Below are 13,919 nucleotides of genomic sequence, written 5' to 3' on the forward strand. Positions count from 1 at the left end.
ACAATACCGCATGCGCCATATCCGCATATTCCAGATAACGGCTATTAGGCAGGGTAGCAGCAAGTTGCTTACCCCATTCCGGCGGCGTCACTGAATCCAAAGCACCAGCCAGAATTAACGTCGGCTTATCTGTACTGGCAGGTTCGCGATGATTACGCGATTCTGTCACTGCCGAGTTTCGCCAGTTAACACACATCTGTGGGTCGTAGAGGGCATTAGGCGACCAATCGAGCATCGGGTATTTCTCACGAAACGGCTGTAATCGCCGCATCAGCTCATCCGCTTTAAACTGACCATTTTCAGAGCACTCGATCACCATATAAACAGCATCGCTAAACTCTTCAAACAACTCTACTTCCAGATAGTTACTGGCGAGTTTTAATAGTGATTTACTGCCCGTGTCAGCATCATTGACTGCTTTAATACCGGCAGGGATGTCGCCAAATAATCGGGAATCATAACCCGTGTAATCCAACAGCAGTATCAAACGCTCAGCGGTCAACATTAAAGGCTTGGAGGGCTTTTTGCTGTCTTCTCTTGGTACTTGCAGCAATAAAGGCTCGCGGCTTAAGGTGTTAAGCGCCGCCATCAACGAGAAGAGGAAAGGTCTGGATAAACCTCATTACAAAGCTCATCCGTTTCGCAGCGCTGCATAAGCCGTTGAATACCATTGAAGCTATTTTCAGCCAAGGTTTCAAAGCCATCATAACGAGGCGGGTACACCGAATCCAATACCATGGATTTCACAATATCCGGATATTGGCGAGCCGTTTCGAGCGCAAGGCGTGTACCATAAGACACACCATTCAACACCCACTGCTCAACGTCTAGCAGGTCACGCAGGTCCGCGATATCCGATGCGCTATAGCTGGTACTGAGCTGTTTTAAATAAGGTTTCAGTGCAGGCTGCTTGGCGTATTGATCATAGCAATGCTGCATTTGACGTTTGAATTGCTCAAAGTCTTCACGCCCACTGAGATCTTGCGCTAAGGTTTCGAGCCGTAGCTCATTGCTATCTTTACAACGAAGTAAAGGCTCACTGAGACCCGTACCACGCTGATCGAACATGACAACGTCTAAGCCCCAATCCTGCGCGACAAATTCACTAATCCAGTACGGCATCGAGTCTTTGTCGATATAGGAAGCACCACCTGGCCCGCCCGCCAGACTGATCATGGACGTGCTACTGTTTTTAAACCAGGAATCACGCATCACCAACACCGGTAGTTTGAATACCGGTGTATCAGGTGATTGCTTGCGGGTGTACAGGTAAGCGCAGTCGATGCGTATTAGTTCCGTGTTTTCAAACCAGCATTCGGCGGGCTCCAGCCTCGCACCGTTCGGTAGCGTGGCTGGTCGAATGCTTAATGGGTTCCAGAAAAAGAAACCAGAACCCAACAGTGCTAATGAGATTATTAGTAAAGCACGAAAAATACGCAAATAAGCGACCTCAGAGGAATGACAAAATGGTCTTTTCGATATCGTCTTTATCGATCAACGTTTTCTGAGCAACTGGCTTATCAAACAAGGCTTCAATTTGTGCCGGAATCTTGATATTCGCTTTAGCAGCAATATTCTTCAACGCATCCAGATCACCACTGCCAGACTCTGTGCCAATCGCTTCGGCAATGGTCATTGAGAACTTCGTCCACTCAGCAGTAGAGGTCACGATCGTTTTCAGTGGCTTATCCCGGCAATTATCATAGGCCTTGAGGCACGTCGCGGTGTGTGGGTCCATTAGATAACCCTCTTCAAAGCAACGCTTTACGTACGCAACCGTTTCCTCATCATCACAATGATCCGCAGCGAAAATCGCTTTCAGCTCAGCATGCTCAGAAGGCGATAGCTCGTAGAAACGCTCAGTATCTAATTGATACATCAGCTCTCTGGTACGTTCAGCACCAAACAAATCAAACAGGATACGTTCAACGTTGGAAGCTTTCAGAATATCCATTGCCGGTGCCACAGTAGGAATCACTGAAGCGCCACGGAAATCATAATGACCATCCTGAATCAAACCAGTCAGCACTTTATTGTTGTTGGTTGAAATCAGAATTTTCTCAACGGGCAAGCCCATCTGCATGGCGTAGTAAGCACCTAAAGCATTACCAAAATTCCCACTAGGAACAGCAATATAGACCTTCTCACCTAAAGTGATTTCTTCGCGACGTACCAACTCCAAATAAGCTGAAATATGGTAAATAATCTGGAAGATAATGCGCCCGAAGTTAACTGAGTTCGCTGCTGATAAGTGAATCTTTTTCTCGCTCAGCGTTTGCTTAAAACTCTGCGAACCTAGCAATTGCTTCAATGCGCTTTGAGCATCATCAAAGTCACCGTGAATCCCGATAACTCTTAAGTTATCAGCATCTTCAGTGATCATTTGCAGACGCTGCACATCAGAGGTTCCGCCTTCTGGATACATGCACGCTACACGAACCCGCTCGCGGTTCTTAAAGGTTTCTAATGCCGCAGGCCCTGTATCTCCACTGGTTGCAGCCAGAATCAGATAATCCTCATCACGATACTTCGCTAACGCAGAAAGCAACACACCAAACGGCTGTAAAGCCATGTCTTTAAAGGCGCGGGTTGGGCCGTGATACAGCTCACTTACAAATAAATCGTCACGCACTTTAACCAAAGGCGTTGGATCATTCGGGTCATCAAACTGATCATAAGCGCTCAGCGCTTCATCAATCACTCGCTCGGCAATATCAATCTCGAATGCCTGAAGCAACGCTTTGGCTAATTGCTTATAACTCGAGTTCAGATGTGCGCTTTTAAAAAGGCTTCACCTAAATCTGGCAGCGTTTCTGGTGCATAAATCCCGCCATAGGAAGCAATCGGGCCAAGAATGGCTTCTGAAAAATTAACATTAACCGGGTGCTGTGGCTGCGAATCATTACCACGGGTTTCTATAAACTTCATAAGGTGTCCTGATATTCGATTGACGACGTAGATTTAACCAAGGTTTTCAACACGGATGCGAGTCACTTTGCCCGTCACCACGTCCAAAGCCTCGATTTTAGCAATGGCTTGATTCATATCCCCTTCATTCACGACTTTAGTCAGCAGGATAATGTCTGCTTTACCATTCGTCTTGCTGGTCTCTTTCTGAATGAATGCTTCGATACTAATATTATCATCGCCCAGAATACGCGTGATATTCGCCAGCACACCCGCCTCATCCCGCGCACTTAAACGCAAGTAAAATGCCGTATCAACCGCATCCATTGCCAGCACAGGGTGATCTGATAAAGAGTCCGGCTGGAATGCTAAATGAGGAACACGATTTTCCGGATCAGAAGTCAGCACGCGTGCAATATCAATGATATCAGCGACAACCGCAGAAGCGGTAGGCTCGCCACCAGCACCAGCACCGTAATACATGGTTGGGCCAACTGCATCGCCTTTCACTAGTACTGCATTCATCACGCCATTTACATTAGCGATCAAACGATCTTTAGGAATCAGTGTTGGGTGAACGCGTTGTTCAATACCACGCTCAGTTCGACGGGCAATACCCAAGTGCTTAATGCCATAGCCAAGCTCATCGGCATAGCCCACATCTTCACTGGAAATATCGCTAATCCCTTCCATATAAGTCTTTTCAAACTGCAATGGAATACCGAAGGCGATTGAAGAAAGAATAGTCAGTTTATGGCCGGCATCAATGCCTTCCACATCAAAGGTAGGGTCTGATTCTGCATAGCCCAGCGCCTGCGCTTCGGCTAATACATCTTCAAAATCACGTCCCTTATCCCGCATTTCGCTAAGAATAAAGTTACCTGTTCCATTAATAATACCGGCTAACCAATTGATTTTATTAGCAGACAGACCTTCACGAAGAGATTTAATAATTGGAATGCCGCCAGCAACTGCGGCTTCAAAGGCAACAATAACGCCTTTTTCACGGGCTTTTTCGAAGATTTCATTGCCGTGTACTGCGATCAGCGCTTTATTGGCTGTCACAACATGTTTACCATTTTCAATGGCTTGCAGCACTAAGCTCTTAGCCGGCTCATCACCACCATACAGCTCAACAACAATTTCAATATCAGGATCATTGACCACATCAAAAGGGTCACGGGTGATACGACTGCCAGATAGGCCTAAGCCTTCCGGCAACTCAGACTTGGACGTTGAAACATAGTCAATAACAATGCCACGCCCTGCCCGACGAGCAATTTCTTCTGCATTACGTTTTAAGACAGTTGCTGTTCCACCGCCTACCGTGCCCAAACCTAAAAGACCAACTTTTACCGGAGTCATTTACTCTACCTGTCAACACAAAATCGGAAGCAAGCAATTAGCCTTAACTCTACTGAATCAACGGCTAATTGCTGCTAAAAAAATTGCGCCAAGTATAATGTAACGGCACCAAATAGGCTACGCCTAAGCTGGCTTGTCAGGAACTCTGCAAAAATAACTCCCGTGAACCGCCTTCCTGCTCCAAAATCCGCTTCAAACGCTTCAAGGCATTCATCTGAATTTGCCGAACCCGCTCCCGGGTAATCTCCATCGCCGCACTGACTTCTTCCAAGGTTGCATAATCATGTCCATGCAAACCAAAGCGGCGCACGATCACTTCCTGCTGCTTTGCATCTAACTGGCTCAACCAAATATCAATCGCTTTAGCAATATCAGACTCCATCGCAACCTGATCTGGTCCTCGCACCGTTTCAGCCGCAATAAAATCCATCACCGACGACTCACCGCCACTCCCAACCTTATAATCTAGAGAGGTTGTTGATTCAGTGTGACGTAGCAGGCCATGCACTTCTGACTCCGGCTTATCCAAGCCCTTGGCAATATCGCTAACACTCGGCTCAGTGCCATAGCGCTGGGTAAGCTCGGCGCGCTTACGTAAACAACAGTTCAGGGCTTTATTAACATGGATGGGTAAGCGGATGGTACGGGACTGATTCATGAGTCCGCGTTCGATACTCTGGCGTATCCACCAGGTCGCGTAGGTTGAGAAACGGAACCCTTTCTCTGGGTCAAACTTTTCAACGGCGTGGATCAAGCCTAAGTTACCTTCTTCAACCAGATCAAGCAGACCTAATCCACGATTCAGGTAACGTCGTGATATTTTTACAACCAATCGCAAGTTTGACGTGATCATTCGCTTGCGAGCGGCCTCCTCTCCTTTTTGGACTAATCGTCCGTAATAAACTTCCTCCTCGGCGCTTAATAACGGACTTGATTCGATCTCCCTTAGGTAGATGTGAATGGCTTCCTGAGACTGCTTTCCTCCAATTCCTGATCGCAAACCAATACTGGATGGGGATCTGGCAGACTCTGATGAGGGTGTATTTCCTTGTACTCCAATCGCACTCATACTGATTCTCTCTCACATTATGGTAGTTTTTTTCGGATATTTATCCTTATCGTTATTTCTCATTATTATTTTATTATGGCCTAACAATGCCAGATAAGTTCAAAAGTATATCTACCTAAATCTAGTCAGACGCCAGCGTTACAGAAGTACTGATGAGCGGTAACATTCAGCGGTAAGGTTTTGTAATGCATCAATTACTGTGTATCATTATCTTTTATATTATAAGTAATGCAGGGTTGGGATATGCGCTGGAAAGGACGTAAACAAAGTACCAATATTGAAGATCGCCGTGGCGGTAGTAGCGGAGGATTTCGACGACCTTCTGGCGGCGGCGTCAAGGTAGGCGGCGTAGGCTTCATTATTATGTTGTTAGTATTTCTGTTTACCGGCCAAGGTCAGGGGCTGCTTGATATGGTCGGTGGCGACATGACTCAAAGCAGCGCATCACCACAAAGCACCGGTGGCGGCATCAACGATGAAGGTAGAGAGTTTATTGCCGTCGTTGTAAAAGATACTGAAGATGTTTGGAATCCTATATTCCAGCAAGCTGGCGCGCGTTACCGTGAACCTACTGTTGTGTTGTTTAATGACCGGGTCAGTTCTGCCTGCGGTATGACCTCCTCTGCAACCGGCCCTTTCTATTGCCCCGGCGATGAACAGATTTATTTAGACCTTAGCTTCTTCAGTGAATTGAGCAAAATGGGGGTTGTTGGTGACTTCGCTCAAGCTTATGTCGTCGCACACGAAGTCGGCCATCATGTACAAAAGGTACAGGGTATCTCTGATGAGGTTGTCAAACTTCAGCGCCAGAGCAGTAAAATTCAGGCGAACAAACTATCCGTACTACTAGAGCTACAAGCCGATTGCTACGCAGGCATCTGGGCCAGACGTCAGGCCAACTACAAGCTATTAGATGATGGTGACTTGGAAGAAGCCATGAATGCCGCTGGTAGCATTGGTGATGACCGGATGCAAAAGCGCGCGGGTCAGTGGGTTAACCCGGATGGATTTACTCATGGCTCTTCGGCGCGCAACGTATGGAATGGCTGAAAAAGGGAATGCTAAGCGGTAATCCAAGCGATTGTGACACTTTCGCCGCGCTTCGCTAAGCTTAAACGCAGGATATGAAACAGGGCTAACTGAATATTCCGTTCAGTTAGCCCTTAATTTTGTTTAAAAACTAGCAAAATGAGCCATGCGATTCAAATTTAGGGGAATTTAACGGAGCCGCTAAGTGATTGTTTGTATTGTAAATACACATTAAATCGCAGTAACTTACCGCTTATCTGAATAACATTAAGGTTGGATTCAGCCAAATCCGCTTAATCTACACATGTCTTCAGGAGGAACTGCTTTTCTCGGGGTTTGTGGTAGCAGTTCGACTTGAACATGTGTTTGATATAAAAATTATATCTTTTAGCTGTTAATGACACTCAACAGCCTAGCACAAACCATGAACATGTTGAAGACAATCAAGTAAGCGCTTGAATCGACCAATGATTGGGGAGTCGGTTTGCTGGTAGCAAAGACTTGAAGGCGGTCGGAAATTTACGGGGGTATAGTTCTGACACTCAACGCTCTTAGAGCATTGTTAAGTTGCCTGTTACGTTTATAGGCGAGCTGGAAACAGCTCGTCTTTTTTATTGCCTGAATTTCCTTAAAAACCTCGCAAACCTTCAAAAAATCAATGATCTGAACCTCTTTCACTTGATAAGCACTTACATAGGGCATATATAATACCCGTGTATTTACGAGGAAAGTCACATGCCAAAAACCATGCAACGCTTGATCGGCTTTGTTCTATTGTCAGCCACTTTAGGACTGGTATCCTTGCAAGCACTCATTCAAGTCTTTTAGAGGTTGCTTAATGTCTAGCGCGAAACGCTACTCCCCCGGTAAGAACAATGACCCAGTGGGCCAGATCAGACTGGGGCTCAAAGGAATTTTGCTGTATCTAATGCCAATGCCGGTATTACTGGCAGCGGTTATCTCCCTTGTTAAAGGTAACTTTTGGGCAACCATTATCAATGGCGGTGCTTTTGCAGCCTTTATGTTGGCCGCAGTAATTGCCAGACATGGCTTCAAAGTCGAGTATCAATACAATATTAAGAAACTCGCACTGGCACCCCGCACACCTTACAAAACGGTTGCCGCACTACTACTGTCTATTACGACTGGCGCAACCGCTTGGTTAGCCGCTGACTACAACTTATTTAGTAGTATCCTAATTGGTGGTGCCACCCTGCTCGCGTTTTATCTGTGTTATGGCTTAGACCCACGCCGCGACAAAACGGGTAGTATTGGTCTGGGAGTGTCCGCTGAGGAAGTGTTTGAAGCACTGGAAGCGGCGAATATCAAAATTGATGCGATCGAAAAAGCACGCACTGATATTAATAATGCTAAGTTCGACCAACACTTAGATCGTATTATTAGCAAAGCACGTAACATCATTACTGTGATCGAATCCGATCCAAATGACTTACCACGTGCCCGTAAATTCCTGAAGGTGTACCTTGAAGGAACGCAACGTGTGACCGAAAGCTATGTGAAAACACATCGCAATGAAGCCACCACCGTAGAATTAGATACGAACTTTGCCAATGTACTGAACTCTATTGAAAGCACTTTTGACGAACAACACGAAAAACTAAAAAAACAAGATCGCTTTGATCTTGATGTCAATATTGAAGTTTTGGAAACCCAGCTTAAGCGCGAAGGAATCATTTAAACCTTCACTATTCAACAGCATTGCCTACATTACTAAGATTTTAAAGGAACAAACATGTCTGATACGCCAGCGAACACGGTTCAAACTGCCACTGCCACCACAGCCCCTTCTGTAGCGGTTATTCCCGGAACAGAGATTGTTCCTGCTAAACCCATTAGCCAGGAAGTTGTTGCCTATTCTCAGGTTGATCCCAGCGAAAAAACAGAGCTTGATGGCATCATTGGTGAAATCGATACGCAAGACCGCTCAAGCATCATTTTCTTTGGTAGCAAAGCTCAGGAGCAAATGAGCAGCATTTCTGAGAATATGCTGGAAGGTGTGCGTAACAAAGACCTGGGCGGCGCAAGTGCATCGCTAAATGACATGGTTGTAGCCATCAAAGGCTTCGACGTTGATGAGTTGAACCCTAATCGTAAGCTAGGCTTCTTTGCTCGCCTGTTTGGTAAGGCCAAGCCCGTTGCTGAGTTCCTCAGTAAGTACGATGATGTTCGCAAGCAGATCAACTCAATCACAGATCACATGGAGTCGCACAAGACTCAACTGTTAACTGATGTGATTTCTTTGGATAAGCTCTACGACGCCAACCTCGACTACTTCCACAAGCTGGAACTGTATATCGCAGCCGGTGAAGAAAAACTTCGCATGATGAACGATGTTGAAATTCCAGCGATGGAACAAGAAGCCGTCGCAGATGCGGAAAACATGCTGGCAGCACAAGCCCTTCGCGATATGCGTAGCGCACGTGATGATTTAGATCGTCGTGTACACGATTTACGCCTGACTCGTCAGGTTGCAATGCAGAGCTTGCCAAGCATTCGCTTAGTACAAGAAAACGACAAAACACTGATCAACAAGATTAACTCAACGCTGATCAACACCGTTCCATTATGGAAAAATCAGCTGGCACAGGCCGTAACTATTTTCCGCATGAGCGATGCTGCTGAAACCGTTAAGCGCGCTTCTGACCTGACCAATGATTTGTTGGAGTCCAACGCAACTAACCTACGCACAGCTAACACTGAAGTGCGTAAGCAAATGGAGCGCGGTGTATTTGATATTGAATCAGTCCGCAAAGCGAACCAAGAGCTGATTGGAACGATCAACGACAGTCTGCAAATCGCTGAAGAAGGCCGTACCAAGCGTACCGAAGCGGCAACTGAACTCCAGCACCTTGAAAGTGAACTGCGCAATGCGTTGATGGCGGCTAAAGTCCGTAAAGAAGAAATTGACGCAGCACCAAGCAAACAGGCTTAAGGAATACCGTCATGGGATTATGGGATAAAATATTTGGCGAGTTTATCGATGTCATTGAATGGACCGATAACTCCAGCGATACCATGGTGTATCGCTTTGAACGCCACAATAATGAGATTAAATACGGCGCTAAGCTGACTGTTCGTGAGTCGCAAGTCGCTGTATTTGTGAACGAAGGCGAAATTGCCGATGTACTCGGCCCTGGCATGTATGAGTTAGAAACTCAGAACCTGCCGGTGCTATCGACCTTGCAGCATTGGGATCACGCATTTCAGAGCCCGTTTAAGGCCGAAGTGTATTTCTTCAATATGCGTCAGTTTACGGATCTGAAATGGGGTACTAAAAACCCGATTATGATGCGCGATGCAGAGTTCGATATGGTGCGCTTGCGTACTTTCGGAACTTACACCATTCGCATTAATAATCCTGAGACCTTCATCAAAGAGATCGTCGGACTGATGGTCACTTTACGGTTGATGAGATCAGCGATCAGCTGCGTAATCTGATTACCTCACGCTATGCGACCATCCTTGGCAAGCTTAAAAGTGCCTGTATTGGACTTGGCGTCGAACTATGATCAGTTAAGCACCTTTATTACTGAGCGTATTGCGCCGGAGTTTGATCAGTACGGATTAGAGCTGACTAAGGTTCTGGTAGAAAATATCTCATTGCCACCAGAAGTTGAGAAGGCACTGGATAAACGTACCAGCATGGGCATGATTGGCGATTTGGATAAGTACCTGAAATACGGTGCCGCGCAATCTATGGAATCCGGCAACTCATCCACAGCCTCTTCGGCGATGGAAATGGGTATTGGATTGGCTATGGCGCAGAGCATGACCGGGCAACAAGCGCCTGCGAATGCGCAGCAAGTACCTCAGCGCCACCACCACTTCCGACTCAGCAAACCTGGCATGTAGCACTTAACGGCACGCCAGCAGGTCCTTTTGATAAAGCACAGATCATTGACTTTATCGGAAAAGGTCAGCTTAAAGCAGACACTTTGGTTTGGGCGAATGGAATGGCCAACTGGGAAGCAGCAGGTACCACAGAGTATTTTGAAGAGCTGTTAAAAGCTGGCCAGAATACGCCACCACCGATGCCTAAGTAATACGCTGAACAATCATGGATATTAAGCAATCGCATTTTCCGTGCGAACGTTGCGGTGCGGACCTCGTTTACTCCCCTGAAAGCCAGTCATTGCTGTGTAATCATTGCGGGTTTAAAAACGAGGTTCCTGTTGTACTTGAGCCGATTAAGGAATACGACCTGCAAGAAGCGCTGCGTAATCTGGAGCGCTTAAGGCATAGCGGACAGTCCAAGCAGGTGGGCGTGATCAAATGCCCATCCTGTGCGGCGCAGTTTACGCTGGATGATAATGAACATGCTGGCGACTGCCCATTTTGTGGCACGCCGGTTATCACTGGTACGGAACAAGCGAGACCCATTCTCCCGCGCTCATTGCTGCCTTTTGCTATTGGCCATGATCAAGCCATACAAATTTTTGAGAAGTGGATGAAAACCCGCTGGTTTGCACCCTCCTCGCTTAATTCAAGCGCCAAGCGCAATGATAAGCTCACCGGCGTCTACCTGCCTTACTGGACATACGACAGCGATACTCAAACCCAGTATCAAGGTCAGCGTGGAACGGTTTATTACGAGCGCCAAATGGTGACAGTCGTGGTAAACGGCAAGAATACCCGCCAAGAGCGCATGGTGCCTCGTATTCGCTGGTCACCGGCTTCTGGTCGAGTGGCGCGGCATTTCGACGATGTATTGATTGGTGCCAGCAAGACCTTGCCACGTACCATTATCGACAACTTAGCACCTTGGGATTTAAGCAAGCTTGTTCCGTATTCTGAGGCTTACCTCAGCGGCTTTCGCAGTGAGATCTATCAGATTACTGTCGATGAAGGTTTTATGCGGGCGCAACAAGTGATGGATTACACCATCCGCCAAGACATTCGCCGTGATATCGGTGGCGATCAGCAACGTATCAATCACCTGTCAACCGAGCATGATCACACCAGCTACAAACACCTGTTGTTACCAATCTGGTCAGCCGCATTTCAATACCGAAATAAAACCTATCGCTATGTGATTAATGGCCGCACCGGAAAGATCCATGGCGAGCGCCCATACAGTATCGTTAAGATCGCAGGTGCTGTTGCATTGGCAGCAGCTTTGGCAGGCGGTGGACTGTATGTCGTCGATCAAAATGGCGGTTTTGATAATATCAATACTGGCTACGCACCCACTTACCAATACTAAAAACGGATAGCCTGCCTGCCATATTTTGGCACGAACACCGCTAAGACACTTTGTTTTAATCAGTGCGAAAGGATCGACAATATTGTTATTGTGGGTGGGCTTTGCTATCGTCATGCATTCTTTTAAGACGTACCTCTAAGCCGGTGGATAGATTGAATAAAAAATACCTCTGGATCATTCTCGGCTGCAGCTCGTCGATGGCTGCCCATGCTGAAACAATAGCTCCGATCTGTGCACCTATTCCAACGGGAAATCAGGCGACTGCGGTAACGCAATCCCCAGCAACTGACGCAGTCTACCTGGAAGCGGATGATGGCGTAATCAGCCGGCAAGGCACTTCTGAGCTGAGCGGCAATGTCATTATTCAACGCAATCAGCAAAGCCTGAATGCAGATAAAGCCACTTACGATCGCAATACCTCACAAGTTCAGGCGACTGGCAATGTAAAGCTAAGCGGCGGCCAAAATGACTTTTTTAAGTGACTCCGTCAGCTACAACTTTGCAAAAGCAGGAAGGCGAAATCCGCAATGCGGAATACCAAATGCGCGGCTCGCACACCAATGGTCGCAGCGAACTGATTAAACAAAAAGGCCCAGACCAACTGGAGCTTCAAAAGGCAACTTACACAACCTGCCCTGCACCAGATCCAAGCTGGCACATTGCATCCGGCAATATCACGCTGAATAACGCCACTCAGCAAGGAACCGCTAAAAACGTTACTTTGCGTATCGGCGACGTCCCAATATTTTACTTTCCATGGCTAAGCTTCTCGTTAAACAACGAGAGAAAGTCAGGATTTTTATCGCCACGTGCAGGCGTTAGTGATAGTTCAGGCTATGAGCTTTCAATCCCCTATTACTTCAATCTTGCGCCTAATTACGATGCGTTGGTCACCACCGAATACCTGTCGGACCGAGGGTTTAAGTTAAATAATCAATTCCGCTTCATGTCTAAAAACAGCAAAGGCGTTATCGAATATGACTTTCTCCCCAGTGATAACGACTTTGATGACAAGTGGCGGGACTATTTCAATATTGACTACGAGCTCAACTTAGCCAAAAACCGGAAAATCACCCTGCAAGCAGAAGGCGTTTCGGATGATGACTATTTTGATGACCTTGGTGGATCGCTTTCCTCGTCAAGCACCTCTGCATTGGAGCGTGAGCTAAAATACACTCGTGAAGGCACAAATTGGGATTTCAGTATTTCAGCCTTGGATTATCAGGTACTGGATGACTCGTCCTACCAGCCTTATGCCAAATTGCCGGAAATAAAATTCAATTATAACTCGCCGCACAAATACAATAAGATCGATTTTTCAGTGGACTCAGAAGCCACTTATTTTGAAAGCTCAGATGGCCCAACGGGTTTGCGGATGGATATTGGCTTTAATGCCTCTAAGCGCTTCGGCAATGAAGCCTGGTACGTTAAACCTTCCGCCAGCTACCGCGTAACTCAGTACTCTCTGGAAGACAATGATGCCGATAGCACTCCGAGTCGCGCACTACCGACTTTCACGCTGGACAGTGGCTTAGTCTTCGACCGAACCCTAGCCAACGGCATGACCCAAACCCTTGAGCCACGCTTCTACTACACTTACACGCCGTATGACGACCAAAGTGATATTCCGGTCTTTGACAGCTCATTAACTGACTTTGCCACCAGCTCACGATTATTCCAATCAAACCGCTTTACCGGTAAAGACAGGATTGGCGATGCGAATCAGTTAACGCTGGGATTAACCTCTCGTCTGCAAAGCAAAACAACAGGTCGTGAGTTAGTAAAAGCAAGCATTGGCCAAGTGTTTTACTTTGATGACCGTAAAGTCACTTTAGAGGATGGAGACTCTGCGGAGACGGACAATAATTCAGAGTTCGCCTTAGAATTAGGTGCTAGAATGACTGATAAAATCAGCGTCTCGACCACTTCATTTTGGGACCCGGCAGACAACCAATGGTCATCCAATGAGTTCCGGATGAATTATCTGGATAAAGAACAACGTATTTTCAATGTAGGCTATCAACGCTTGCAAGATGAACTGGAGGAGCTTGACCTGTCCTTCTCCTATCCAGTAAGTCAAAAATGGTCCTTCATTGGTCGTGCAGACCATGACCTATACAACAATAGAAGCCTTGAGCTGTTAGCAGGCATTGAATATAAGGATTGTTGCTGGGGGTCACGTGTTGTGGCCAGACGCTACCTGACATCAGATAACAGCAGCTATGACAATGCACTGTTTTTTGAAGTGGAACTCAAAGGCCTTGGAAGTATCGGCAGCAGTGCCAGCAGCATGCTTCAGGAAAAAATTTATGGATATGAATAATA

At 46.7% G+C, this 13,919-nt stretch overlaps 7 protein-coding genes across 7 annotated transcripts; 5 read left to right on the forward strand and 2 right to left on the reverse strand.

Moving 5' to 3' along the window:
- Positions 1-2,961: 2,961 nt before the first annotated feature.
- Positions 2,962-4,272, reverse strand: LOC143023194 (homoserine dehydrogenase-like). Its single transcript, XM_076181715.1, has one exon. The coding sequence runs from the start codon at positions 4,270-4,272 to the stop codon at positions 2,962-2,964; it is 1,311 nt and encodes a 436-aa protein (XP_076037830.1).
- Positions 4,273-4,408: 136 nt separating this feature from the next.
- LOC143023196 (RNA polymerase sigma factor RpoS-like) lies at positions 4,409-5,341 on the reverse strand. Its single transcript, XM_076181716.1, has one exon. It carries the CDS (start codon positions 5,339-5,341, stop codon positions 4,409-4,411), a length of 933 nt encoding a protein of 310 aa, XP_076037831.1.
- A 228-nt stretch (positions 5,342-5,569) lies between these two features.
- LOC143023197 (uncharacterized protein YpfJ-like) lies at positions 5,570-6,821 on the forward strand. The gene is made up of 2 exons (XM_076181717.1): positions 5,570-6,376; positions 6,762-6,821. The coding sequence occupies exons 1-2, from the start codon at positions 5,570-5,572 to the stop codon at positions 6,819-6,821; spliced, it is 867 nt and encodes a 288-aa protein (XP_076037832.1).
- A 1,302-nt stretch (positions 6,822-8,123) lies between these two features.
- Positions 8,124-9,323, forward strand: LOC143023198 (uncharacterized protein YaaN-like). The gene has a single exon (XM_076181718.1). The coding sequence runs from the start codon at positions 8,124-8,126 to the stop codon at positions 9,321-9,323; it is 1,200 nt and encodes a 399-aa protein (XP_076037833.1).
- An 11-nt stretch (positions 9,324-9,334) lies between these two features.
- LOC143023199 (uncharacterized protein YdjI-like) lies at positions 9,335-9,829 on the forward strand. Its single transcript, XM_076181720.1, has one exon. The coding sequence runs from the start codon at positions 9,335-9,337 to the stop codon at positions 9,827-9,829; it is 495 nt and encodes a 164-aa protein (XP_076037835.1).
- Positions 9,830-10,448: 619 nt separating this feature from the next.
- LOC143023200 (uncharacterized protein YdjG-like) lies at positions 10,449-11,594 on the forward strand. The gene has a single exon (XM_076181721.1). The coding sequence runs from the start codon at positions 10,449-10,451 to the stop codon at positions 11,592-11,594; it is 1,146 nt and encodes a 381-aa protein (XP_076037836.1).
- Positions 11,595-12,135: 541 nt separating this feature from the next.
- On the forward strand, positions 12,136-13,917 carry LOC143023201 (LPS-assembly protein LptD-like). Its single transcript, XM_076181722.1, has one exon. It carries the CDS (start codon positions 12,136-12,138, stop codon positions 13,915-13,917), a length of 1,782 nt encoding a protein of 593 aa, XP_076037837.1.
- The last annotated feature ends 2 nt before the right edge of the window (positions 13,918-13,919 follow it).

This window comes from Oratosquilla oratoria, unplaced genomic scaffold (assembly GCF_046742065.1).
Source record: "Oratosquilla oratoria isolate Oo_2021 unplaced genomic scaffold, ASM4674206v1 SCAFFOLD45, whole genome shotgun sequence".
NCBI classification, from domain to species: Eukaryota; Metazoa; Arthropoda; class Malacostraca; order Stomatopoda; family Squillidae; genus Oratosquilla; species Oratosquilla oratoria.

Bases quoted from the DNA above. Each gene is read 5' to 3' on its own strand.
- LOC143023194 (XM_076181715.1), bottom strand. From the start codon at position 4,272: ATGACTCCGGTAAAAGTTGGTCTTTTAGGTTTGGGCACGGTAGGCGGT.
- LOC143023196 (XM_076181716.1), bottom strand. From the start codon at position 5,341: ATGAGTGCGATTGGAGTACAAGGAAATACACCCTCATCAGAGTCTGCC.
- LOC143023197 (XM_076181717.1), top strand. From the start codon at position 5,570: ATGCAGGGTTGGGATATGCGCTGGAAAGGACGTAAACAAAGTACCAAT. The intron at 6,377-6,761 runs GTATGGAATGGC...TATATCTTTTAG, and splicing joins ATGGCTCTTCGGCGCGCAAC to CTGTTAATGACACTCAACAG.
- LOC143023198 (XM_076181718.1), top strand. From the start codon at position 8,124: ATGTCTGATACGCCAGCGAACACGGTTCAAACTGCCACTGCCACCACA.
- LOC143023199 (XM_076181720.1), top strand. From the start codon at position 9,335: ATGGGATTATGGGATAAAATATTTGGCGAGTTTATCGATGTCATTGAA.
- LOC143023200 (XM_076181721.1), top strand. From the start codon at position 10,449: ATGGATATTAAGCAATCGCATTTTCCGTGCGAACGTTGCGGTGCGGAC.
- LOC143023201 (XM_076181722.1), top strand. From the start codon at position 12,136: ATGCGCGGCTCGCACACCAATGGTCGCAGCGAACTGATTAAACAAAAA.